This window comes from Zosterops lateralis (assembly GCF_965231275.1).
Source record: "Zosterops lateralis genome assembly, chromosome: 7".
Lineage (NCBI taxonomy): Eukaryota > Metazoa > Chordata > Aves > Passeriformes > Zosteropidae > Zosterops > Zosterops lateralis.
Genome location: NC_139767.1, coordinates 6,077,026 through 6,104,324, shown reverse-complemented (window position 1 = coordinate 6,104,324; position 27,299 = coordinate 6,077,026). Strand labels below are relative to the sequence as shown.

At 40.1% G+C, this 27,299-nt stretch overlaps 1 protein-coding gene across 1 annotated transcript in view; it reads right to left on the bottom strand.

The window, feature by feature from the left end:
- ZNF804A (zinc finger protein 804A) overlaps positions 1–27,299 on the bottom strand; it is a 145,840-nt gene that overhangs the window by 16,165 nt on the left and 102,376 nt on the right. The window contains exon 2 of the mRNA XM_083864679.1: positions 18,215–18,358. Within this exon, the coding sequence (XP_083720805.1) occupies positions 18,215–18,358 (144 nt within the window). The remainder of the gene's footprint in view (positions 1–18,214; positions 18,359–27,299) is intronic.

Sequence of the window (27,299 nt, the reverse complement as noted above, 5' to 3'; positions counted from 1 at the left end):
AAACTGTTCCTTTAATTATCAGTAAGGCACAGCTTGGAGGCTGCTGTGGGAAACCAGGACTGTAACAGACTGTGACAGAGACTCCCAAAAGGACAAGCACAAGTTCACAGCAGGGGCGTAGAATGTGGAAGGAATGGGATGGCAGCAGGGTCCCTGAGCCATAAACAACTCACTAATGCTACATTACTGCTTGCTAGAAGAATGCAGCTTTAAAATATGGATACAAGTGAGCTCAGGGGTAAAAAAGGAAACGAAGCCATGGTGAGGCCACATGCAGTGCTCTGTCCACTTCAGGGCTCCTCAGACCAGACACACATGGAGCTCCTGGAGCAGGTCCAGTGGAGAGTGACAAAGATGATGAAGGGACCAGAGCATCTCTCTCGAAGTCAGGCTGAGGGAGCTGGGGCTGTTTAGCCTTTAGAGGAGATGGGGAGGAGCCTCATCCCTGTCTGTTGTAAATATAGTAAATATAACAAATGAGTCTGCAGGGATGTGTAAGAGGATGGACCGGGCTCTGCTCCGTGGTGCCCAGCAACAGGAAAGAAGAGTGGGCAGAAACTGATGCACAGAGAGTTCTACCTGCACATGAGAAAGAACTTCTTTCCTGTACAGTGACCCAGCACTGAGCAGATTTCCCAGAGAGGCTGTGGAGCCTCCCTCACTGCAGATATTCCAGACCTGTGCCATGTGGTCTGGGATGACCCTGCTTGAGCAGGGAGGTGGGACCAGATGACTCACTGTGGTGCCATTCTGGGATTCTGTGAAAAAAACTCCAGCATATGTAAAAATTATTATATATAAATTAGTATATATAGCAAATTTAACTACATTATCATGAAGCACTAGATAAATAGCAACTAAGTGGGGCATGTATTTGTGCTAGTAAACACATAAAGATGTCCCAAATAGACCTAAGTGAGGAAAAAGAAGCCATCAACTTTAACTTCACCTTCTTCCTGGCAAAGAGGATACCAACATCACAGTGCCCCACATGAAGAACTCAGATTGCTGACAACTCATAATGACACCTCTCTTTTCCTCTTCAGGAGGACCATTAACACCAGAAAATAATCAGACACTAGAAAGCTTGTTATATCTGTATCATTATCAGGAACAAGCTCTCGTAATTAGATAATCTAGGTTGTAAGTGGCTGTATGATCATAATTGGCCTAACAATAATTCTTTCAGTAGGCTGTTAGGATTTTTGTTCAAGCTAAACTAACAAATTCCTGGTTTTGCATGTGCTGGGTGTGTTTCTTTCACCTCCCCTAAGTGCAGAAAAGGTGTTTGGCTGGGTACCCCAGCCTGGAGGAACCCCTGACAGAGCTGATGATGGGTAGGGCAGGTCCAGCTTTCTGTTTCAATATAACCCAGAAGGAATGCATTGCAATATTCCTTTACCTCAGTCAAATATGAAACCTATCAGGAGGTAATTTGCCCTTGATTAAGAATCACCAGGAAATTAGGAAAAACAATAATTAACTAATAACGTAAAGCTCATTACTGAACGGAAATGTGCCCAAATCTCAGTCCACAGTCTTAAAGGCAGAAAGCAATTCCTGAGGAGAACTGACATCATCCTGTGGCACCTTTTATTTACAATAATGACACCAAGGATAGAAATATATTCACTTGCACGATACAGGCTCCAATTTACAAAGAAGCCAGCACAGAGCTCTACCCACAGCACTGAACTCTGAAATCTGAACTGCCATAAGCTCAAGGTTTGATGAAAAGAAGAAAAAAATAGCCCATAAAAAGCCATCTATCTGGCACATAAATAACAGGGGCAATTAACTAGGTGGACCTTCTGTATATCTCAGCAGAAGACAGATTTAAAATGTCTATACTCCATGTGAAGGTGTTTCTAGATAAAGGATTACCACAGAAAATGGAAAATAAGAGCAGAAGCTTTATCACCCCAAGGTCAACATAACTGTATGTTTACAAAAGTTTAAAAAGTGCCTCCCTCTCTTTTCCTTACAGCAAACTCAAAGAAACAAAGTACTCAGCAACTAAGAATCCTCAATGAGAGCTGTGAAACCCTTGCCTGCTCTTCCTACAAAGACAAGGAAAGGAAAGAAAAGAATCTTACTTTAAGAGCTCCCAGCCCTGCAAACAAACCTCTCACCACCCTCAAGTACCACACCAGCACTGCTGTAGCACTCCACAACTAATAAGTGTTTGCAGAGCAGATTCCCTGCTTTTGCACAAGGTTTACACTATTGGATTGAAACAGGTGTCTCTGTCTTTAATTTGGCAGGAGCTCCTTGTGAGTGATCTCCCTATTTTCCTGGTTAATTCACCAAAGTAGTTGTCTTTTTATTTTTGTCAACTGCACAAATCTTTCTCTTCCTAGGAAGTCTTATGGGCATTTTTGGTGAAGAACAGAGGAAAACCTTTTCACAAATTTGGGTTAAAATTTCTTTATGTATTTCTTTTCCTATTAATAGCTATGGAAATACAGAGCCAAATTATGACATTTCTTTCTATCTTACCAGACCTTTGGCTGTTTTCTCCACAGGTTATTTACCATGGAAATGTAGATGTTTTAGATACCTGTTCCCAGTCTTCACAACATCCCTTAAAGAAGGCTGGGCTCAAACTGCTAATTCTGCCTTAACATTCCCACATTCCTGCTTCAAGATTTCTTACCAAAATGCTGCAGTGCCTCTGGGCTGGGATAGGAAAAAAAAAAACACCACAGGAAGACACTGTTTTTTTTCCTGCCACATGCTTTCCCCCTTTTTTTTTTTTGCAAAATTTCCTCAGATGATGCTTAGGAAAGGTTTACAAAAGCAGCACTTTTTTCTCTCCACACATCTTGGATTTATTGTTGGAATCCTCTCTCTCTCAATGCCATCAAAGTGACTCATCCTTTATGAAATTCTTGAATCCATTCATCAAAATGTCATCCCCCGAAACTGTTTCTTGCCTGCTTGTGCAGGATGCAACTACACAGTCACAGAGAGACTCAAAGAGGCTTAGGAAATTCATCAAGTTCCAAAGCTTAGACAGCTCCTGAACAAGACTTATAGACTGCCTCTAACACAAATATACACCCCTTAAAATGTCTTCCAGTTACAGTAAAAAAGCACAATTCAGCAGAATTTAAGCTGAAAGACGAGCCATCCTTACCAGAGTGACACAAAACCTCAGCAGGTGAATGCACAGGACAGGGGTGGTAAGAATTGTCTGTAATTAAAGGAGAGTATGAACAAACAGGCTTCAAACTAAGAAAAGCAAGAGATCTGTTAACCATTTCTGGTCCTCACTCAGATTTATTGTACTGCCCAAGCTGCCAAACAAACCAGCCTGTGCTTCAAACCCTGCCTGAAAATCGAGGCAGTGGGAAGCAGCTGCCATGAGAAACCTTGCATGGTTCTGACACTGCACCTCATTTCTGATTTGAGACTACTTAGAATGGGCTGAAACCTCCATGGGCCCATTTCATGTTGTCCTGTCTCAACACAGGCACACAGATCAGCCAAGTCATAGATCACTCCCAGAACAAGGCAGAACAGTTCAGTTCCATCACTCAAAATACTTCTCCAGAGGAAGTGGCAGGCAAACACGGGGCTTCTTTCAGGGCCATTTTCCCATTTCACCATTCTGCAAAGGCAGCACCAGAGCCTGGTTTGTGCAGCAAAACTTGGTAGGAGCTTCCCAAATTTTGAGGAAACAGATCCCCAAGTGAGCTGCTGGCAGAAAACTAAAGCTCATTCTTGATCCCACTGCCCAAATTTATATTAAAGGAAATAACTTGCTAGAAAATCACTGAAGATGGAACTAAAGTAATAGCTCCTCAGTTTCAATAAGCAGGCTGGAGTTCTATAGTGTTTTCTTTTCTCATGAAGCCTTACTAATGTACAGCACTTTGCTGCATAAATTGAATGGAGTTATGCCTTGAACCTACATCTTACACTAATGTTTCAGGACCCTTTTTCCCCTTGAAAATTTAAGAAGGATAATCAGATACTGGGTGAAAAATTCCTCTGTGAAGAAAAGACATCTTTTATACCCACACAAAATATAAAGACTGCTTAAGTAATTTTTGCATAATTTAAAGTACCTCTTGCATTAAAATATCAGTATTTTGCAGTGCTAAATCCTCAAACTTTCATTCAATCAGTAAAGATGGTGAAGTGCGATAACAAATTCCCTGAAAACCTAAATTTGGATCTTTGGCTGCCCACCAGAAATGCAGAGCCTTCCCTGAGACACCACACACACTCAGCTGCACCTGACAAAAGCCCAGGGTGAGTCTATTCATCAAACTCACGCACACTTAAGCAGCGAAAGTCCCCAGCAGCTCTCGCTCCTGAAACCAGAGCTACTGCTTTCCACCAGGCAACCCTGAGTCTGATCCAATCCCAGGGAGCAGCCTCACACCCTTACAAGCAGATTCATTAGCAGAGCTGTGACTTGCTCTCTCCTTTGAACAGCTGTTGTGGAACAAATCCCATGTGCCTACAAGGGGGACGCGTCGCTCGGATGCCGCGAACTCGCGCTTCTGCCTGGGGCGGTATCACCAACAATAAATCATTCTGTTTGAGATTCCTGCTGACCTTCAAGACACCAGCTGCTGCCCTGTGCACAGCACATCTGCAGTCTGTGTCCAGACTCCTGCTCAGCGCCAGCACCTCTCCCATTTCCAACCCTGGAGGAATTCTCCAGCCAGTGATGCATTATAGAAGAGCCTAATGACTTTGTCTTCCACCAGCAAATGGCCAACAGGATGTAACATTCAGGAAAGACTCAGTCTTTAAACTTTTCATACTCTATACTTTTTATATCCATTCACATTTAGAATAGTTGATTCTTCTTCTCTTGGGCAACTCCTCATTCTTATTCTCCTCCTATTTGTGATCTGTCATATCAGGCCCTGAACTGAGTTTGTGATGGAAAAGTCCTTCATTTCTCATTCTTAATCCTGAAAGTAATGGGAGAACCTGGGGTGATACTCATATTTTCTAAGAACTATGTTTCTGATCCTGACAGCTTGGTTTTGAAGGTTCAGCCCAGCGAGAATATGAAAAGTAAACTCTAATTACTACTGATTTTCATAGCTTTGCTTTTCAATCTTGAGGATCCTGAACATAGTAAAACCATTAATTACAGCATCTTAACACAGTCAAGGTACTGAAGAGCAATAGTTTATTGGCCTCTCTCAGTTACTGTGTGATCTCCACATTATTGTAACTTCACTATTTTCCAGGTCACAGGGAGAAAAAACTTCAATTCTAGAGCTTTAGAGAAGTCATCAGAAGAAAACAACAAAACCCTCCATCAAAACACATCAGAATGTCCCAAATAATATTCTGCTACTACACTTAGCAAGTGGAAGGAGAAGAATTGCTTTTAACTTGTGTTTAACTCTTCAATGTGATCTGATTAGAGCTGTTCATCTGCGAACACGTAACTCAAATGTAGAAACCAGTGATTTCTGGTGGCTCAAGGACTCAAAACACAGACAGTAGTATTTTTCCTTACCCAAAACCTGTAATTCCAATAGCAATCAATTTTACAGTGTTACAGTGGGGGGTTTCATTCTTTTCCAGGCACTGAGGTTGAGGAGTACACTGTGACTGTTCAATGGAACACAAGTGCTCTGGGCTCTGACAGTGCAGAGGATGGGAAGAGAAAAAGCCACTGTCGCCAGCTGAAGCTGCAGGAGGGACTAACGTAAGGTAATCAAAACACCTGCCTGGATTTTGGCCAGCGCACAGCTGGAGCTACAGCCCTCTCTCCTCACTAAGCAGCCTGGGAACTGCAAATTACTGTGGTGGTCAAGGTCTCGGCTTTATATCTCTGAGGCAGCAGCTCCATCAGCACAATTATATTGCTCCAGTGCCAACTCCAAGGAAAATGTGCCACCAGTCTCAGCACCAGCATGTCCTGGAGCACATAAATGTTAATTAGAGGCCTTTTTTTAGAAATTATGAGATGCTCTAGTCCTGCACAGTGTGAGATTTGATGAGATTAGAGCACTGGGTGGTACAGCTAATAAATCAGTTTACTGTACAACCTCATTTCTTTAATGAAGAGCAAATACCTGAGCCTTAGTAAAGCAAGAGTCCCAGGTGTGCACTTGCTAACCAAAGTGCTGGATTTAATTTTTTTTTTCTTCTTTTTGCATTCCTCCAAAACAGTGAGCACGGACCTGCTGCTCATCATTAGAGAACGCTCTCCTGTCAGGGGGTCAGTGCTGAGCGCAAACTTTGATGTCAGAATTAAAAAACACTGAAGAGATGAGTGGCAAGGCCATTATGGGAGAATAACTAGTATAGTTTTCATAGGGGAATAACTTTTAAAAGCTGACAAGAGCTGTCAAGGTGTCAGGCCTGGAGGAGAGCCAGCACAATTAACATACCCTAGGCTTCAATCTAGTAGACGGGGAGAAAGTGGGATTTATTTTGGACAATTACAAGTTAATAAATGGAAGTGTCGGTTCCTCTGTAGAGCACCAATTAAAGCCTACTAAAGGTCAAAACCCCTTACAGTTCCTGTCATGGTAAGCAACCCACTACCATTATTTTACATTTCAAAGCAATTTGGCTGTCAATGACAACAGTTACAAATGTAACTGCAAGAAAATATTTTTCCTTTTTTAGACAGTTTACTCCGCAGAAATCACCTGTGCTCCTAGAAGTGACTAATATTTTAAGATTTAAGATCAACTAGCATAAGATTTTTATTATGAGCTCTGTGTGGTTTATTTATTTGTTTATTTATTTATTATTGTTCTGAACTGCACACATGTGAATGACAGTGTGAAGAGCTCAGGAGAGGATGTCATCCCACTTCCTCACATCCTCCAGCTACAGGAGGGAGTGACAGGCACCTACTCAGGGTGGCTGTTGCAGGCCTGCAGTCACTTCCCATGGGAATGTGAGCTCTCCCCTCCACAAATGTGAGGGCAGGCAGGGCACTGCTCCCACCCCAGCCACCCGTGTTCCCCTCACTCCAACTCCCCATCAAATCTGGCACAGCATGCACAGCCACTTGCTTGTGTGAGGCTCACCCCAAGAGTCAACTGAGCTTGGAAATTGCTTCTTGTTTTTCTTTACTTCTACTTAAAAAACTTAAAAAAAAAAAAAAAATTAAAAATCGGAACAAGAATTGGGTTTACTTCACCAGAAGAATTGCTCACAGTGAAAAGAGGGACACTGTCACTAGAGGACAGGAAAGAACCACAGTTACCCGTCAAGTTGAGAAGTGAGAAGAGAAAGAGAAAGTTTATCATGGTTTGGGGTTTAAATAGAGTATGGAATTTGATCAGGGATTGGGGGATGAGAGTAACACCTCTCTGACCCCAGCGGTCAACTGAGAAGTCCATCAATTTGTCCTTCCCCCTGGAAAGGAATGCATATTCACAAAATATCAGTCTTTGGTTTTGTTACAAGCCTGAGAAAGCTCCAGTAGAAATGTAAAACATCAGAAGGCTGAAAAATCAAGGCGACAGGAGGCTGCTTGAACCTTGTTACTATTCTCAGTTGCCTTGTTGACAATAAATAACAGGTCAAGTATCTCCAGGTCAGATGGAGCTGGAGGGATTTGCAAAGGAGCCCATCCTCTCTGTGCACACCCATAGGGGAAGGCAGAGGAGAAGCTCCTGTGAAGCAGGGGATCCCCAGCATTCAACGTGAAGCTGTTCTCCAACAGGGACACACACATGGATTTTTACACTTATGCTGAGGCAAAAAGGAGCTTCCAGAGCCAGCACTTTTTTAGCTCACAGTATTTTCTCTATTGCTTAAGGAAAATGATACAACACTATTTTTGCCTTGTTGATCTTCCTGTTAATGGAGGCAGAGAATGAGTCATTAGCTACTCTGGCTTCCCTTTGTTCACAGCCAGGCAGGTGTGCAGAGCCAAAGCAAGATACCCAAATAGCACTTGGAAAGAAAATCTGCCACCCACAGAATCACTTGGAAAAGACTAGTTATCATTTAAGACATTATCTAGCATTATTTAAGTAAAATAAACCCTCATGTCATTGTCATCTTAAACCATTTTAAGGCTGCCCAGCTCCCACCATTAAAAATCCTATTGCTCATTAAAAATCCTATTGCTCACTGGAATGAAAGCTTTGCTTGGACATTCCCTCCTCCTCACTCTGATTCTGATTTTTTTTTTAAATTTAGTTTAGGAAAAAAGGAAAAGAATCCTAAAATAGCCTCAGGTATACAACATACGCCTTGAAGGAATTTTGGCATGGGATGGATGGACATCTGCTTCTGATCTGACCTACTTTTAAGCGTCTGAGCACAAAAAATCTCCTTGTAAATATTCCCCAGAGAGTACTTCTTTTAGCTGCTAATCCCCCAGTGATTTCACCTGCCTCTCATAGGTGTTTTTGGGTTTTTTTTCTCTTTGAGATCCCAGCTGAACTCAGTTATCTTGGGTCTGGCCACTTGAAGGTGTTGGTCACAAAGGAGTAACTCAGACCAGAGCTCCCACTGTGCCACACAAACACCAAGTGCTGCTCAATGACGACGTGTCAGCTTTGCAAGTAAAGTAGATTTGGGACTCAAAACATGTTCTCTTATTCAGTGAGCACACAAAGCTCACACCTAGGCTATAAAATTTATCTTAGGTGGTGTTTTTAATGTATTTCTCACTATACAACTTGTAATTTTTAACCAACCCTATACATTAGGCCCATACAAAGGAAAGTGTACTAATTGGCTATTCCTTAGAAATGCAAAAATGTGGGCAGAAAAAGAGGGAAGAAAATGAAGTAAACAGCATCAGCAGCATGTGTTGTACTCTCATCCAAACAAAGGGGAAAAGAAGGACTCATTAAGCAAGAAATGAGTCTTGAAATTACCCAGAAGAAAAGTCTCCTGCTGGGGCTGAGAAGTGGGACTGTAAAAAGAGAGATAAGAGAGAAGGAGAGGTAACAGCAGGCTCTGCCTCACAAAACAGAAGAAAGAGAGCCATTCCTGATAGCTCAAGGCTTACTTAGCAAACACAGTGAAAACAACTAAGGATGACTTTGATGAGCACCATTTTAATGCTTAATTCCCTTATTTTACTTTTTTCTGATTTTTCCCCTTTGTGAGTGTTAAGAAAGTCTGCAATAATGATCCCTAACCTCCAGTACTGCTGTAACCCTTCTCTGCCATCCAGTCCCTGGCAGTTTCTTGCTTTGTTTCCAGCTCTTGTTACACGCAATTTGTAAGAAGCAGATAAGTCGCTCTGTAGTTATAAATCATGTAACACAATAGGATCCTGTACGAGATGTGGCATACAGACGGCAGTGCAAGCAAGCACTCAACAGCTATAAAATAAAATTTAAAAAAAAAAAAAGTTTAAAATAAAAATTTTAAAAGCAGATTTAAAACGTTTGAAGTTTTCTATTAAATAATATTTTTTTTGAATTTCAGTGCTGGAAAAGGGAAGGTGAGGAACTGGTGCAGGGCTTACTTTTGTCCTCCCTTGTTATCATTATGTGTATCAAGACTGCACACCAGACAACAGCAGCAAGTGCTATCAGAGAAGCCAGGCATTTAAAAGTAGTTACATTAATCATGAATGAACTGGAATTAATGCAATTTATAATTTATATTACAGTATACCACGGGTCTCTTGCCAGTTCTAATTTAAGAAAAGATGCCAACATACTGTTGGAACAGACAAGTCAAGGAAAGAAGGATTTCTGCAAGAGGGAGGCAGTCACGTACAGTTCTTGTATTTATATGGTCTTCTGCAGACTGAATGCATAATTTTTTTTTTATTTTTTTTTTTAATCATTCAACCAAAAGACACCCACACTTTCAATCATGTGTGATGCTGAACCACTACTCCTCTGCCACACACGGAGACTTTGGAAGAGTCTGAGAAGTCCTTTACATAATCATTCAGGTTTGTCACAAGGATGTTTGGCAAAAACAGGACTGGGTGAAAACACAGAAAGAACCAGGAGGCATGACTGGAGTTTGGTATCCTTGAGATGAAGGAAAAGCCTCAGCCAATCCAAAACACAAACAAGGCGAGGCAGGGACACATTTCTAACTTCCCTTTTCACTGACTCTTGAAATGTTCTCAAGCCATGGCTACTGCCTGTCTGCCAGCAGAGGACACAACAAGATGCATTCCTGCTCACCTCATCTTGTCCCTTCAAATTCTCACCTTATTTTTATTATATGCCTTTCTTATTTCATTCCTTTGCAGGGTGAGGGTGGGGAAACTTAAATTCAGAAGCCACTTACAGCTCCTGTAGAGCTGTAGTTGTAGCACTAATTAAAAACCCAAACTGAAACAAGGGCCAACCAGCAGAGGCTCTGCAGCCAAGACTGCATGGGGAAAAAGAGAAGAGAAATACGAGTTCCTATTTCAGCCTCCACTAATATAACAATATTACAGTGGTTTAGGAACCTGAAGACATTCCTGTGCAAGCTGTGATTAAAATATCCAGAAAAAAACACATAATTACTGATTCTAGAGCAGCATTGCTGTGCCCAATAAAAGCCCAGTGCTTGTGCCTGTCCAAGGCTCACAGCCTGTCCTGCAGGGCACCATGAGGAGCTCACCCCTGGCCCCAAGAGGTCCTGCTGCCCCAGCTGCAGGGGTTTTGTGGGGAAAACCCCTCCCACTTCTGTGCAGTTTGTTTTCCCTGTCACATCTCCTCACCAAAGGCAGCGCTGATTGCAACCCCGAGTTTCATCAACAGGTCAGAGCTACCACTAAAAAAAGACCAGGCTTTTTTTGGACTGAATGGAGGGTTGATTTTGCAAGGATCAGCAAAGACTGCAATAGTTACCCTAAGGATGACTGTGGTCTGTGCTGAAAAGGTTGCTCAGTTTTTCCCAAAGAAGAATGAGCACTCACATGGAAACCAGCATGTACAGACCGCAGGGCATGAAGTAAAATATTAGCAGAGCTCACAGAGGGCAAAAAAATACCCTGAAACTCTTTTTTTTGGTGGCAAATAGGAAACTACAAGGATCCTGGCTTTTGCAGGATCAGGCATAGAGTACTAACCACTGACATCCACCACTTAATTGTTTTAGCAAATTAGATCATCTTGTAAGAAATTATTTACCTTGAGGGGTCAGAATTTAATATACTACTAGGAATGTATTCGTTTTTCCTTCACTTTCTTTTCGATCACTTGAAAGCTCAAAACCATGGAGTAACAAAATGCTTTTCACATTATTAATTACTTACAGATAATCTACAGTCTGCTTGATTACTTTCAGGATAGTAGTGGAACTGCATCCAGAATTTCTGAAAACTGCAGAAAAGGCATTCCTCTGATTGGTTTGAATTTTGCAGCCATAATGAAGTTTAAATTAACTGTGGAAGACTGCCTCTGTTAAAGCATAAAGGAAAATAAAAAGCAGTATTTTTTTCTTGTAGGCAATTGCTTAGCTAATCTATTGCCTGATACAACAAGGTGAGTGATAGGTAAAGCATCATCTGATCTCCATGCTTGTACAAGTTTTTAATCATTTCTCCCCATCAAAACACTGGATGCCAAAAGATGCATTACAACACACATGATGCCTCAGAATAATGAGCCAAAAAATTGTATCTTTTCCTATCTTCAAGTCGTAATTATTGTGTCTATTTTTATCTTATTGGTGAACAGAAAGAAGTATTTTCTTTTGCAGTAGTGTTGGCCAAACAGCAGAAACCTGACAGATCCTGATATGATAAAGCAAAGCTTAAAATTAGCCCCAAGTTCTGCTAACCTACATGAAGAAATTTTCATGGACTGATTTTAAAAGACCAAGCTGGACTGAAATTTAGTATTTGAGTTTCAAATAAAAGAACGAACCACATAGCAGAATAAATGCATTGCAGAGAAAGGAGCATGCAGGGTGTATGGAGCAAACTATGTTTTTTCCTGTCCCCTATTCCCCCTCCCACTTTGCATTGGTGCTGTAATTTTTTTCTCCTAGCTGAAGTAACAATTTAGATTTGGAAAACAGTAATAAATGAGCAATGTGCAGTTGAAAAAAATGTGGGGTGTTTTTTTGTTTGTTTGTTTGTTTTTTGGTTTTTGGTTTGTTTTTTTTTTTTGCATGGAAATTTAGTGTTAGTGATTTATCGAGATATCAGGCTGATCTGGACACTGAAAGGGACAGAAATGAGAAGGCTGCAATAATTCAAAACCAGGAAAAAAAAAAGAGGATAAATGCTGAGGTTTCTTATCTGAGGAAGGACTGCCACTGGGTAAGGCTCCTCCTGCCGTAAAGAACAGGCTCCTCGTGGAATCAGCAGTGTCAGTGCATGGGGTTAATATTCTGTTTGCAGGCTATTAGTGGGACAGATGGGGTATCTACTCCTCTACAGTAATTGTGTTTGCTCTAAAAACACTTCTTCAGGAAAAAAAAAAGTCAATTAGTTAATCAAACATTATTACAGAATCGAATTTCCCAAACATGAAAACAGAAGAAGTTACAGAGTATCTTTTCATGGCAGGGACATAGTGATATGTGGTTTTTTGGTAATGAGAAAACAGAACACTCATTGGCAACAAAATTGGATTTTGCAGGATTAATTCTTTACTCAAAAATATCTTCATCTAACCCATCAGTACAAGTTTTGAGCTAAAGAATGCCTAACTACTCTGTTACACTGGTACCCATCAAGAAGCCAAGTGCTGGGATTAAATTTTATAGGCAAAATAAAAAAACGGAAGGAAAACAAATAAATTTTTCCCTTTCATCCGGGAAAGAGCATGCCAAGTTTCTCCCTAAATATACTGAAATATTCATAAAGAATTTATCTATTTAATTTAAAAATACAACCTGTAAAGTGGAATAAAGACTCCCACTGGCAGCTGCAGACAGAGCAGCCAAACACCATGGGACTGCATATCCTCTTTTCCTCAAGCTTTCCAGTTCCTGCTGATTTTCTTCCCCCTGTCCACACCAAACCTGACTCCAAGCCCCCCACATGTGGTGGCAGGGGTGACCCCCAGCTGGGCAGCCCACTCTCCCAAAACAGGCTCCCCTTGGTGCCACATCCCAGAGGAGTGAGATCCTCACCCTGGCTCCCTCCTTCCTGGGCTCCTGTCATGTTGGCACTTCTGCCTTCCTCTTCACAGCAACAGCAGAAGGCTTTTTGTTTGGTTGTATTATTTAAAGGAGTTGAAAAAGGAAGCATCAAGTCTGTCACAAGGCTCAGCTCCAGTGATCCCAGCAGTGCTGAGCTATAATTAATAGACCTGGTGATGACCCTGATTAGCATTAATGCCAGCACAAGTGCTTAAAACTTTAAAGGAAGATTTTCACGTAAAAAAACTCTCAAAATACCCAAGGAACTGTCAACTCAACCACAAAAGATTGTTAAATAATGCAATCTTAATGGGAAAAAAAGACAAGCCAATCTGAAATACAGAGATAGAGCAGAGTGTATTTGGGAGAGGAGGGGCTCATTTCATGGTTGTATGTGCTTTACAAAAACACACATGCATGTGAATGCACAGCTGAACATTTGTTTGTGTTCCCTTAAAATTTAAAAGGCTGCAAAGATGAGTATGTTTTCCTGAGGGGAAAAAAGAAATATAGGAAGACATGGCAAGTTACGTTCTAGGAAAGCAATAACAGTGAGAAAGGACTTCACAAGATTAATTCAAACACATGTTTAAATTTATTCTATGCTTGGGCAGTTGAGACTGCCTTCCCACAAGGACACACCAAATTGTAACCCTCTAATATGAGAAACATGATAAAGTAAGAGAAGGAATATAAAATTTCCTCATTTCAGAAAATTCAGCTGCAAAAAACCCTGACTCTTGTTATATTACAAATAATAAGTCACTTAGCCTCTAAGAAAAGAAAAAAATATAAAGAGGAGAAATACTGAAATGTATCACAAAATTATTTTCACTTGCAAGGAAAATTCTTGAAACTCTTCAGTTTTTATCCTGTAGTAGTACAGGATTAAAGTTCTGGACATACTGCTCTAGAAGACAACAGGTCCTTTTGAGAACTATTATTTCTACATTGCAAAAATTCCATACAACACGTTGCCTCTGGCTCAGATTCCCACAGCTCCAGGGGAAACCAACCTGCAAAAAAAAGCAGGGCTGAAAAAATATACAGCATAAAATAGTGCTGGCTCTCTGTGAAGAGCTGATTTCTGTGTAACTCTCCCAGTACTTGTGCCATTCCCTGCAAACAGATACAAACTCCTGGGCTGTGCCAGAAGCTGTAGTGAGCCCTCCCTAGGTGCCAGCCAAGGAGAAGAGATGTTTTTTTTCTTTTTTAAAGGGAATAACTCTGCAATGAGAGCTTTTAAAAAAAGCTGTAATGATGACTACAAGGCTTCGTTGCTTTGTTTTTAAATTGCAGGCTCAAACAAGTGCTAACATCCAATTATCTTTGCTGGGAATAGTGGCATCCCAAATGTGCTATATTGCTCTTAATTTATACCTTACATGCCCTTGTAGCTCATAGGAGGTACAGATCTAGTAAAAGGATGGGAGTTATATTATTGTTATATCTAACACACCTTTCCACTTCCAAACTTTTTGTTCTCTACCCATATTCCATGAAATATTTACTCAAACACATGAAAATTATTCAAGTTTGGACTTTTGACTGACTGGAGGTTGATATTCTCTAACGCAATAATAGAGATTATCTCCAGTTTATTTTGGCACTGATGTCACAGAAATGTGCAAAGAAAAAGATGTAAGGAGAGGAGAAAAATGTAGGCAGGAGAAATCTGTGTCTGGAATAGGGAAAGGGGACAACTACTGATTTAGTGTTCCTGCATAATTTGTGCATTATTCCCTGTGTACAATTTTAAATACTTTTGTAGAGCACAGAGATCATTTTCATCCTTTTTCATCATTTGAGATACGAACTCAGCTTCTGTGGGGGAAAAACTCCTGCTTATAATTCATTTAATTGATTGTCTTTTCATCTGTGGATGCAAATACATTAGGGCTACTTATTTTTTCATCTCAGCTTTAGTTGTTATTGTTGCTTTCTGGTATTTGGAAGAGTCCTGCTGGAAGGGCAAAGAACACCAAGCTTGAGTGTGCTGCTGTGGTATCAGGGGATAGCACAGGCAGGGGCTTCCAGCACCTCACAGAGCTCCTCACAGAGATGTAGGAAATACTCTACAGAGTCACACACATCTTTTTAAAGCCCTGGCCTGGGTTTCAAACCCTCTATTTTGTGGGTTTAGACCATCTTTATCAAACAGCAACTCCCTCATTACTATATTAAATAACAGCAGTTCTGCCTTAGTTACTCATCTCTCTGTACTGAGCTCACAACATTGCTGCTTTTAAAGACACCAGCATTTTGTTTTGTTAGGGGTAGGTTTTTTTTTTCTTTGTCTGAGCTTTCAAAGCAAAGCAGAGTTCATTTTTCTCTATTACCACTGACTGCTTGCAAGTTGCTGTTCCTGGAGTATTTCATAAAGGCTACAGATATGCTCTCCAAATAATACCATAAAAGCTAAGACCAGGAAAACACTAACAAAAGCAGTGGTGCTCTTGAGACACTAAACTCCTTCAAGTCCTAGGAAATAAAATTGGATTTACCCTAGTCCTGTGCTTTCTTTCTGGAACTGCTCAGAAGGTGCTCATACTATCTCAAAGTGGGTGTTCAGAAGCTGTTAAGATACAACAAATCAACACACAACCAACACCTGACAGCACGGGGCCTCCCAGCCAATGCAGAAAACCCAGACAATAAATCTTCTGGTTTAAATCCTGTAAATTTTGTGTGCTAGCAACATTTGAACGGATGGAAGGAAAATCTCCTACAACAGAATTGAGGTACAGGAGCTGTTAGGAACATTTCCTCTGACAAACCCTCCCATGGCTTAGCTGGTGTGGTAACAGACTGCACAATTAGGATTAAATATGGCTTTGCAGAAAAGCTGGGATAGAACTCATGTCTAGGCAGAGCTTTCATCCATTTGATCACACAGAAACCACTCTCAGGTGCTGGGACCCCTGAAACCAAAGTGGCTGCACACAAAACTGTCCTTGGGCAGTGGGAAACTGTATTAAGTACTTCCACTAGGCTGTCAATTATTGTAGAAAGGTGGGATGGATGGATGGATGGATGGATGGATGGATGGATGGATGGATGGATGGAAATAAATATGAAGCAAAATGCAAAGACAGGTTACAAGTTCCTCTCACCTCTACTGAACATCTGGAAAACTTCTGCCAGTGATGAAGAAAGTCTCAGGACAAAATCAGAGCATTCAACAGTAGCACCTGCACATGTCTCCAGCAAGCTTGTTAAAACTACCCCAAAAAAGCATTTGGTATGAGGTTCTTGAAAACAGAGCAAATCAGAGTGAGCATGGGCTGCAGCATATGCTGCCTGCCACCTTTTACACCCAAAATGTGGGAAGGTGAATGTTTTTTCTCCATAGCTCTAATAGAGGACACCACAAAAAACATATTCCAGAAGAATTAAACTCAGCATTTTATCTCAGAAATCAACAGTTTTATTTGCCAGTAACATTACCGAAAATTTTAACTTGGGCCAAAGAAGCAACCATAAACTTTTTTCTACTTGAAAAATGTAATTTCTTTTTAATTTCCTAGCAGGGAGATTAAACTTGCAAATGTAGAACAAAGGAAGAGGATGGCTTCCTGTGTTTCACCAAACACAGACACACAGACCCCCTGCATAAAAGATGGAGAGGCAGGATCTGCCATGCTCCATCAGAGGCTGGTGCTGTGCCCACTCTCTCCTGCCCAAAGCCATGAGAAAACAAGAATTACCATGTGAAACACTGGGAAAAAAAAAGTTCCTGTTCAGTCTCACACCTGACCTCAGCTTCAAAATCAATTTTTCATCAATACTGAATAGACGAACAAGGACTGCAGCCTTCAGGTTTTCATTAGCTCAAAGTGCTTCACAGCACTAAAAAATTAATTAGTATAAATCCTAATTGGGGTCAAGTGGGGAAGGCCCTGCCCATAACTTCTCTTTTCCTGCTGTCCATCAATGGTGTGCTGCTGTGTGAACATAACACCTAAAGAATCAGTTCCAGCTGTATTTTAACTAAAACTCACAATAAACAGCTACAGGATGCAATGAAGCTGCCTGCTAATTTCTTATCTAATAGATGTATCTTTCCCTCCAGCTTCTCACAGATTGCTGCTGAGGTCCACATCTTCACAGCTCTCCAAACTAAATATAACACTCACATTGACAGTGTAAATTATGGGCTAAATAAAAATACCAGTGAGAGAGAGGGAGAGAAATGTTTCAGGGACTAGGGCTAAAGAAAACCAAAACAAATAATTATTCTATATAATACAAATATAAAACATGTAGTAGCTTATCTATATTCACCCTGAGTAGAATAGCAGGGAAAAGGGAGATTCAATTAGAATAAAACGTAATCAATCCAGAAATCATATGGTTATATGATTTTACCAGATTAAAAAAACCCAGGAAACATACAGAATAATTACCAGCTAAGTGGCCAATGTAGGAACTTTCTGTACAGTTATTACACATCTTTACACTATCATTACATATCTCTTCAGGGGAGTTAAGATGTGTTGTCTTTCCTTTTGAATTAAATAGATTTAACCCCTCTGCAGATCAGGATGCTGCCCTGGGATGCATTGCCTCTCTCCTTCTGCTTTTACCTCACTAAAGTAAGACACAACTTGGAGGTAAAGTGATATGATGTGGTGACAGGAACCTAAATAGTGATGCTTTACAGCCAACACACAGAAACCTTTCATTGACACACTTTTTTTAATACAGTGCATTGAAATGAAATCATAGCTTATTTCAGAACTGTACCTCCACTAAATCAAGTAATAATAGCCTGTTTCAGAACTGTATCTGCACTAAAAAAAAGTTTACCAAGGAGCATGTCAGGTTTCTCATGCACATCTGTTGCAACAAATGTTTCCCAGTAAGTCACATCTGAAGTAGACCACAGCATTTATGTGACAATTAAACTGGCAAGGAGGAAATTATAAATTTACAATTTCAATCATAATATTCAATATTATTCATCATTCCCTGTTCCTCTTCACAATTGAACTCTTCAAAATTCTCTTTCTTCCCACCTAAGAATTTTTGACTGTAAAATCTCCACGGTAAGATTTGTCTCCAACAAAACAATGTATTTTGCTTTCCAGAATCTGCCACTGGGCACAACTCAGCTGTGATTTCCCAGCCCATCTGAAGGACATTTTACTTCATTGTCCTACCTGAAACTAAGATGAAGTAGTGAGCAGGTTTCTCTTACCTGTTTGTGAGCATGATCGTAAGAGTTAATGTGATTGTCAAACTCCTGGTGTTTATAGTACTGCTTGTCACAGAGTTCACAGTAGAAGTTGGCTTTAAGGTCCTCCAGAGCTTTTGCTATTGTGTTTTTCTTCTCAGCATAATCCTGGAGAGGGGCAGGAAAAAGTCATTTTAGTTTTGCCTTTGATGCTGTGAATGGATTTTGTGCTCTGCAGTTAATCATATTTGTAAACATTTACATACCTCTGGAACTAAAAGCCTTCCCATATTTGCTGTGTTACACTGCACATATTTACTGGCTCTGCTGCGAGGCTGAAGATTTGCACACTTCAGTTTGCTATACAGTTGCCAGCTCCCCTTCAGGGCTCTGTCAGAGGCTAGAAGGATTTCCCTGGCTTCTATTTAAATACAAATATTTATCATGCTGAAGGCTATTTTCCAGTTAATTTTGATCCAAGCCTCACTCCTCAGTAAAATACCCCAGCCCAAAGATACAAATAGCAATAATTTAGTTACGAGGCTTTTACAAGAAAGTTTGCTTATTAAAAACTCCAAAAAACCCAAAAACAAAATTAAAGAAACTACTGGGCCCTTCTTGAATGCCTGGACATATGAAACATGAGGAATATTTCCATAACTGAGAGGTAATTAATATCTTAATCACTTTGTGTTTGTTATCCCATATCAGGACACACACATCTCTGTTTACCCTGCATTAGCCATCACACACAACTCTGCTTATCACTGATGAGAAAATTACATATGAGATTTTTTTTAATTCCCTAAACACACTGCTGGTAATGTGGCCTGTTCTGAAAGACCATGGAAATGGTCTGTCATGTCAGATTAGGGTAATTCCAGTTAAACACTGACCATGGATAACCTCAGTGCCTTGGTTCCTGCTTCTGAAAAGTCTGGCTGGGACAGAATCTCAGGCCGAAATCCCAAACATGTCAAATATTGTTTAACAAAATAAACCCCTTGGATTTGTTTCTCAGTTTCTTCACTGGTTCAGGAAAATTAAGATAAAAGATAATATTGTAATCAGAACATCCAAAACTGAGTTAATTTGGGGAAAAAGACTATATTTGCTTGCAGTTTTCACAGCTGACGACTCATATACTTCCAATATATTTTGGGGACTTTAAAATGGAAAATTTATGTTTATCAGATTAGGATATTTTCATAACAATGCTGTTTATTCTCAAGAGAGAGGAAGAGACAAAATTAAAATTATATCCAGAAAGTACTTATTATTTAAAGTAGCACTTTAACTGTAATTCAGCATGATTGGGCTGCCAGCAAACACTGTCAATTCATACCCAAACTGAAGTACTCCCTCACCAAAATTTTGTCCATTAATAGAATTGCACAAGTCACTTCAGAGTGGTGCTTTGAATATTGGCTGACACATGACAAATTCACACTTTCCTCACACTTTTCTACAGCGATGTCTCATAAAATCCATCCCATTTAAATCCAAAGTGAATTAGCATTTTATTTCAAGAAATAGCAGTACTTTACAATTGAAAATACATTTCTGCACTGTGGAAATTTCACCTGGAAACTCTGCACTTAGCTCTTGGTATCAACTACAGGTTGTAAAAACTACAGGTAAAAACTACAGGTTTTAAACCACTTCAAGTATTACCAGGATGCTACATATGGAAAGCAGTGGAAACAGCATGAAGACCCTAAGGAGACCCTTTAGAAACTTTTAAAGTAATTCCTGTAGTCTACAAAGGGAGGACATCTAATTTGGGTTTATTAAAACGTGAAAAAGAAAAATCTGAATTTGGGGGAATTACTGGAACTCTGGAATACTACTAAATATCATATATATATATGTATGTATACACACACACACACATATATAGATACATACACATATATATATATGAGGAGAGTCAATGTGATGGATCCTAAGACAAGAACAGTGAATTGAATAATATTTTTTCATAAAGATCTTACACCATGCTGTTGGTTAACCCTCCAGTAAACTTTTTTAAGGCTTGCTAATGTTGTGAAATGCCTTGAATAAAGTCCACTGGTGGTGACCTTGACATGGAGCACCATTCTTGCATCAATACACTTTTTTCACAGCAGAACCTCACCTGAATGCAGTCACATTTGCCATGCTAATGCATATTAATGAGGCAGAGACACTGGAACTCCATGGAAAACTGTACTGCAAAGGATCTTGGAGTTTATCACTAAACTCCTTCAGTTGGATTTTTTGGTCACAGGGTTACATTTACATTACAATAGCACATCAGAGTTTCCAAGGTGAGTAAAGAATGGCAACACATCTGAATTAAATGCAAGTAGATGGGAGGGAATACAATAAGGGGGTTCAATCATGCATGGAGAAGGGACTTTGACAAGAACCAGAAGCATTTGACCTTGGGAGCATATGAAAGGCTGTATTGGTTCAACCTTTTAAACCTGTGCAAGATTTTGATCTGTACGACTAAGGAAAGTGACTCAACTAGGCATCATTCCCTTTGCCTTGCACCTGCATTCTGCTGGTTTCAGCAGCTGTATATTGGAAAAGGCCATAAACACTTACATTGATTCCCCTTGACTGTGTCACTGTTAAGTACATGCCCCCCTACCACACCTTCTCTCAGGTATTGCTCCCTGAATGCCACAGTTCTGGTTTATTCATGCATTCCTTACACCAAGGCCACCCATCCCCTCTGCTGATTCTTCCCACAGTCTCCAAAAGATCCAAGAACACGGTACACCACAGTGCTACGCACAAATCCAGTCAGAGCCTCTGTTTTCTACCCTTTCAGAATTTTTATTTTAAATCATGATGCAGCACTAAACTAACATTTTATACAACTCCTTTATCACCCAGACCCTTTGCTGCTGTGCAGTATTTTGCTGGCAGATGTTTCCATGCAGCTACTAAACTTCATCCAGCTTTGAAAATTTCCCATTTCTCCAGGGCTCAAGACAAACCTCAAGACTTGAGCCCTGTTGTATTTCACATGCACACACACAAAACATCCTTTCAGAACACCCTTAAAAGATGGTGTTCAGGAGATTCCCTGTTGCTGTGGGATCCCCTGGGTTAAGCTGGGACTGAGACAACTGCTCCTGCTGCTGGTTGGCACTGGGAGTGAGGGAAGGCTGATTTTAAGGATGTGCAAAGGCTGGAAACAGAAGAGAGGCTGCTGGTTCTCTGCCTGCCAGGCTGTTACTATCGATTTTGGAAGGAGTGCTGCTTTGGCAGAGGAGGCTTTCCCCATCCTTGTCCATATTGATGAGGGATAACTGCCCAAAAACTGACAGGAAAAAATTACAGTCCCTGGACCTTGAGCAGCAGGAAATGGACTGCAGACAGAAATAACTTGGAAACTTAGTGGAGAGGAATATTCCTGGAGTAAAGTAGCAGCCAAAAAAGCTCACTTAAACTGGTTAAATATGATCAAGCTTAGTTTCATTTTCATCAAGATTTGCAAACCGTCCTGCAAGTTTTAAAAGAACTTTGAATTATGTTTCAGCCTGGTAATAAAACTCAGAACTGAGTGTCACTTAGTTTCATTATTTTTTTTTCCTGAAAGGCATATTATCTGAAAGCCTACAGCTATAATTCACTGTAGCTATTTTTCATAATTTATATGAAAGATCTCTAATAAGCGATTCCATCTATCAGCTAGCTTTATTTCTCTAAATCCATCTTCTCCATCCTCCAAAGCCTTAAAGCCTGTGCAAATGCCACTGCAAACATCTGATAAATTGGATTAAAAAAAAAAAAGCAGGCTTTATTCACAGAGGGGCTGTCACAAACCAGACTGGACTTTGTGCTCCCATTACAGGAGAGAGAGAGAAAGAAGGGAAATTACAGGAGCGCTGAACTCTTCACAAAGATAACTTTGAAGAGCTCACTGGATCCCTCAGCCAAGGGGATATTTTTATGGCATGCACTTCAAGCTCATACCTCTGCTAACTGCAGAAAGGTCAGCTAGATTAAAAAAAAAAAAAAATAAAAAAAAAGGAAGAATGTGAAATTATAATACATTATCTATCCCGTGGTGATTACCAGGGTGAATATTCTCACTTTACAATAAATGTGAGCTCCTTTTATTGCAGCAAGCTATTCTGCATTTACTGTAGCCTTAAAAGGGTCAGGTCTGCAGTCACTGCAAAGCAAAACGTATTACAGAAATAAACCCCTTCTTCAGGATAATTTACTGGTATAGTCATCCCAGAGAGGATTAGGCCGCTCTGGTCTGATCCTCTGGATTAGGGCCCATCAGACCTGACAGATGTCCCACTGTAACCTTGTTTCACAAAAAAATATTTAAAGCATTTTTTTCCCCCCGTTGCAATAGCTAACACAGAAAAGCAAAATTGTATTTCAGACATTTCCAAAAAACATCAAAGTAATACTCTTGATTTGGCAAAACTCTGCATTAGCTATATTTATTTGAAAAAGAAACAGCCTAAAAATATGTTACCAAAAAAAAAAAAAAAAAAAAAACAAAAAACAAACAAGACCAAAACACCCCAAACAAAACAACCACAACTTAAGAGCACACTTGCCTATAGTTAATTAACTGTGACATCCATGAGCACAATTAACAAAGGATTCCTTAATTTCTGGTATACTTGGTACTATAAAGACAGCACAAGGAAGCAGATTTTGTGGAATAAAATGCACAATTTACTAACATCATCTCTCGTATCAATCTTGGTATTACTTGGTATATAGAATTTTTTTAATATCTTTGCATAGCACTTTTTTTCCTCACGTAAGCAGTCTATACATCATCCTGATGATACTTGAAGGAATAAATAAAAAATAGGATGCATTAATAATATTAGAACACTCTAGTAACAAATCTAATTATTTATAAGGTTCCTGTCCTTATCAAGGTGGGGAGAGCAAAGCAAAAGTCAGTTAGATACATGGATCAAATTACTCATTGATCCTGACAAGTTCATTTCCAGGCAGTGCAGAGGGAGTTCCAATAAGGAGACTGACAGGCTGACTGGGAAAATAACTATCAAGAAAATTGTTGGGTCTTTTTGATTACCTGAGACTTCCCTGTTAGTTGTAGGAGGTGATGGCAAACTCACAAGGCCACAAACATTCTTTCCTTGATCCCTTCTGACATTCTCCTTTTGGTCAAGGGTGTTTCCAGCAGTATCATCACCATTTCACTGCACTGGATAGGGATGGGCCCAAGGAAGGAGTGGTACCCCATATCAATTGAACATCAGGGGCTGGAAAAAACCCCACACCACCTTTATTTTTCCTTCAAGACCACCTGCAGACACCCAGTTCCAGCCAAAACACTCTTAACATACAGGAGAGCTAATCAGTATTCTGCTGAAAATGCATACTTGAAAATGCTATTGAAGAAGTGCAAATTATTACAAAACTGGTTTCTCAACTTCCCAATAAACACACAGACAGTGCTTCGTGTTTGGGTAAACACCCTGGCATTAGGATAAATAACATAGTGAAATTAGAATGAAATAGCAAAATTTATTCCCATTAGTGCTGTTTGCTGCCTAAAGTCATCCTAATTTTGCAACACCACATTTGCTGGCCACACACCTATTAATGCCAACAGCTGAATCTCACACCCTCTGCACTAAATGGAGCGAGACAGATGAGAACAGGGCCTGAGCTGGGCTCAGTGGAGAGCAAAGCAATGCAGAGCAGTGTCCTGCAATGGTGAGGCTGAATTAACTGGAAAGGAATCTCACAACAAGGCAGCAATTCGTTATCAGATTTGTCTGTCTCACTTACTTACTTGAAGCACTTATAGTATATAATTACTTTTAACTGGGACTCATAAAATCACTTGATTGGTTTTTTCTGCCATTAAAACTAACTGTTGGGCACGGGCCTGTAGAATTATTTATTTATTCTGCTGCTTTATAAAACCTGCTTTCAGGCAGAGCAGGCACCTCTAAGGTGAGAGTGCTGGCCACACATTTTTGCCTGAGAGGCTTTATTAAGAAGGAGCTCTTTATCAGTTTTTTATGGAAAAACACAAGTCTAGTTATATTGGAGAAAAATTTATCAACCACATCTCTACCACTAATCTTTTGAGAGAGTGGAACTGAAGGGGGCTTTGCTTTTGTAGAAAGGAGAGATGGTTGAGCTCTAGATATTATCTTCTTTACTGGATGTTCATCACTGCTTAACGATAAGCAGGGGAAGAAGAAGTAGCCTGGTATTAATCTCCTTTACTCCTCTACATTAAATAGTCCAGTCACTTACTTTAATTAGAGCAGAATTTTGATTTTAAAACATCCTGGGATTGTAAAACACTTTGGCTTTTAATTCCCTTATAGGAGCCATGTAGATGTCTGAAGATTTTCATAGCTACTTGACTTAATTCAATTGACAGGTGAGGGTGTAACATAATTAAACTCTTTGGGAAAACCAAGTTGCTCTATTTGATTCTTCCACTGACACAGTGAACTAAATGAGGTGCCTTTGAACCCCGCAGAACTCACAGCTCTGGAGATGGGCTGGGAGCCCCTCTAGAGCATGAACAGAGTGCTGGAACAGATGTCAGCGTCTGTGCCTGGCAGCACTCTGTCCCAAGATTGTGACCACATTTTTTATAAGCCTTTCAGGACCTGAGAAAGGGCAAAGGACAGGGTTAGGGCAAATTGTTTATTTATTTTACCACAGGTTAACTGGCTGCTATTAATTTGTATTAAAAAGTTGCTCTAGAGCCCTTCGAGCTTTAATGAGTTGGTGAAGTTAGTTTTTGGCCTTGCAAAAATTGCCAGGGAAGTTGGGCAAGGCATCAGGGAGACAGAAAATTGGACCCTATATTAAATAGACTTAATTTGGAGCATGTGGTTGACCTAGGGTACAACTCACACCTGAAATTTTGCATACTTATATTTTCAGGATGAGAGTTCTTGGTGATTATTGCGTTCAGCTTTCCGAGCTTTGGTTTGTCATGCTTGACTGTAATAATTTTCTTTCCTGCAAGATTTTTAGCATGATCCTCTGTAGGGGCATTTTTTTTCCTTTTAAACTTTCAAAAGAGTTTTGGGTTTTTTTTCTCTTTTCTACTTTTGCTTATATTTTTTTCAAGATTTTTTTTTTAAGAAAGCCAAAATCAATATAATACATGAATTGAAATAAAGATGTTTTTGTCTCATTTCATTCCCTTGAAGAATACAATTCCTCCATGACTGGTTAAAACTGCAATCTGCTCTACTTTTAAAAAATCTGATGCATAGCTATTTAAATATAAAACAACATCTCAAAATTACAAGCATTACATTTGCCCTATTGAGGGCATTTCAAGCCATATTTTAAACTCAATCAATGACGTTTTTGGAGCCACTGTGTTTGTTGGAGCTACTGAGGAGCACAGGGTGCCCCACTGAACTCAGAGCTCCTGGAAATCCCTGCAGCAGGATCAGTGATTTTTTTTTTTTTTTTACAGACCCTTTTCATGGCTCCATTTTACTGTGGCTTTCCAGACCATTAAGTCTTTTCATGCAAATTTACTGTCTTTTTACAGCTTGGGGGATCCATCATGACCGGCCCAATGTTAGGTGCTCTGAAGTTATGTGCCACGAGCACTTGCTTGCCCAGCCACTGAGACAGAGCCCTCAGCTCTGGGCCAGCTCTGGAACACTCGTGGGCAGCCCTGAGTGTCTTCCTGACAGGTCCTGGATGTGCACAGGGAGCAATTCCAGCTGCAAACCAGGACAATCTCCTCCAGCACGCAGCTGGTGCTCTGTATGGCTTTATCCCACTGGAAAGAACCATGTCCTACACAGATATCTGGTTATTAGGCAGAACACATGGCACAGGCTTGGAACTTCTAGCTAAAAATAGCCCCACAGCCACAACATGGAACCCCAAAACCCACTGGGAATTACTCTCCTGAGCTCCTTCAGTTGAATAATTATGAATATATCTATGAGCTTAAGATTTGTGTTATGATGCAATACGATGCAGTAAATATTTATTTTCCTGAAATTAATCCTCAGTGTTATCACAGTTCAGAAGAACACTTAATCTTAAAAAAAAAAAAAAAAAAAGAAAGAAAGAAAAATAAAAGCATCACTCCTTTTCGGCATCGTTTAATAATGCAGATAAATCTTTTTACTCAGAAGCCCAGTGGAAAAGTTTGCCCTAATGAGAAATGGGATTAAGTTTAAATTTGCCATAGAGAACAGTCCTTGGAAAAAATCCTTCTAAAGATTTATTCTGCTCTTAAGTTGATTCAAAATCCTATTCACAATCAGTATTGGAGCGTGATGAGGATGCTTGGTCTAAGTGAAAAGGCAGCAACACTACCAAGGCAAAGAGAAATGAGACTGTAAGAACTGTGCTTTGCAAATACACAAAGATTTTGAAGATCCTGTTCTTCCATTTCTGAGATATTCTTTTTTAGCTGCCAAACAATGCGAAGAGCCCTGCAGGGGTCCCGATTTTCCCTGGTGGATCCGTGCCAGCTAAATGAGGAGTGACCTTTCAGCAGCCTCAGACACAGCATCTCTGAGAGGAGATGGGCCTGCTCTTCCTTCTCTCTGAAAACATCATAAAAAAACATTGCAAACCTCTGAATGATCTCAGGTTGACAAAAAAAATAGAAAAAGAAGAGAAGAAAGGATTTTGGAGTAAGTGCAGCTGCTGCCTAAATGCTAAATACAGTAACCAACAACCCGTGGCAAATATCTTTTCCCAATGAGTTTTAACGACTTTGTGTGAGAAACAAATAGCAAACGAAGCATTTATCATTGTTGTGACCTCGCCTCTATAAGAAGCTATTTGAATAGATGCAGTTCATGAGAATAGCTGCTTTATGTGAATGCTAATACTTCAGTTTTCAAGACTTTAGGCTGGATAGCTGATAGTCAATAATTTCAATAAAAGAGAAAGACAATGGAAGCTTAAGAGAAAATACCACCTAAGGTTCACACATGCCTAAAAGCAAGAAGTTCACTCCACCTCCTGGCCACAGGGGAGAAGAAAAAGTTTTGGTTGATGTTTTTGGATGATACTTTTCATTTTTGTGTTAGAAAATTAGGAGAAAACGAAGGACTGCGGTACAGCCATATGCCAAAATACATGGTCAAGC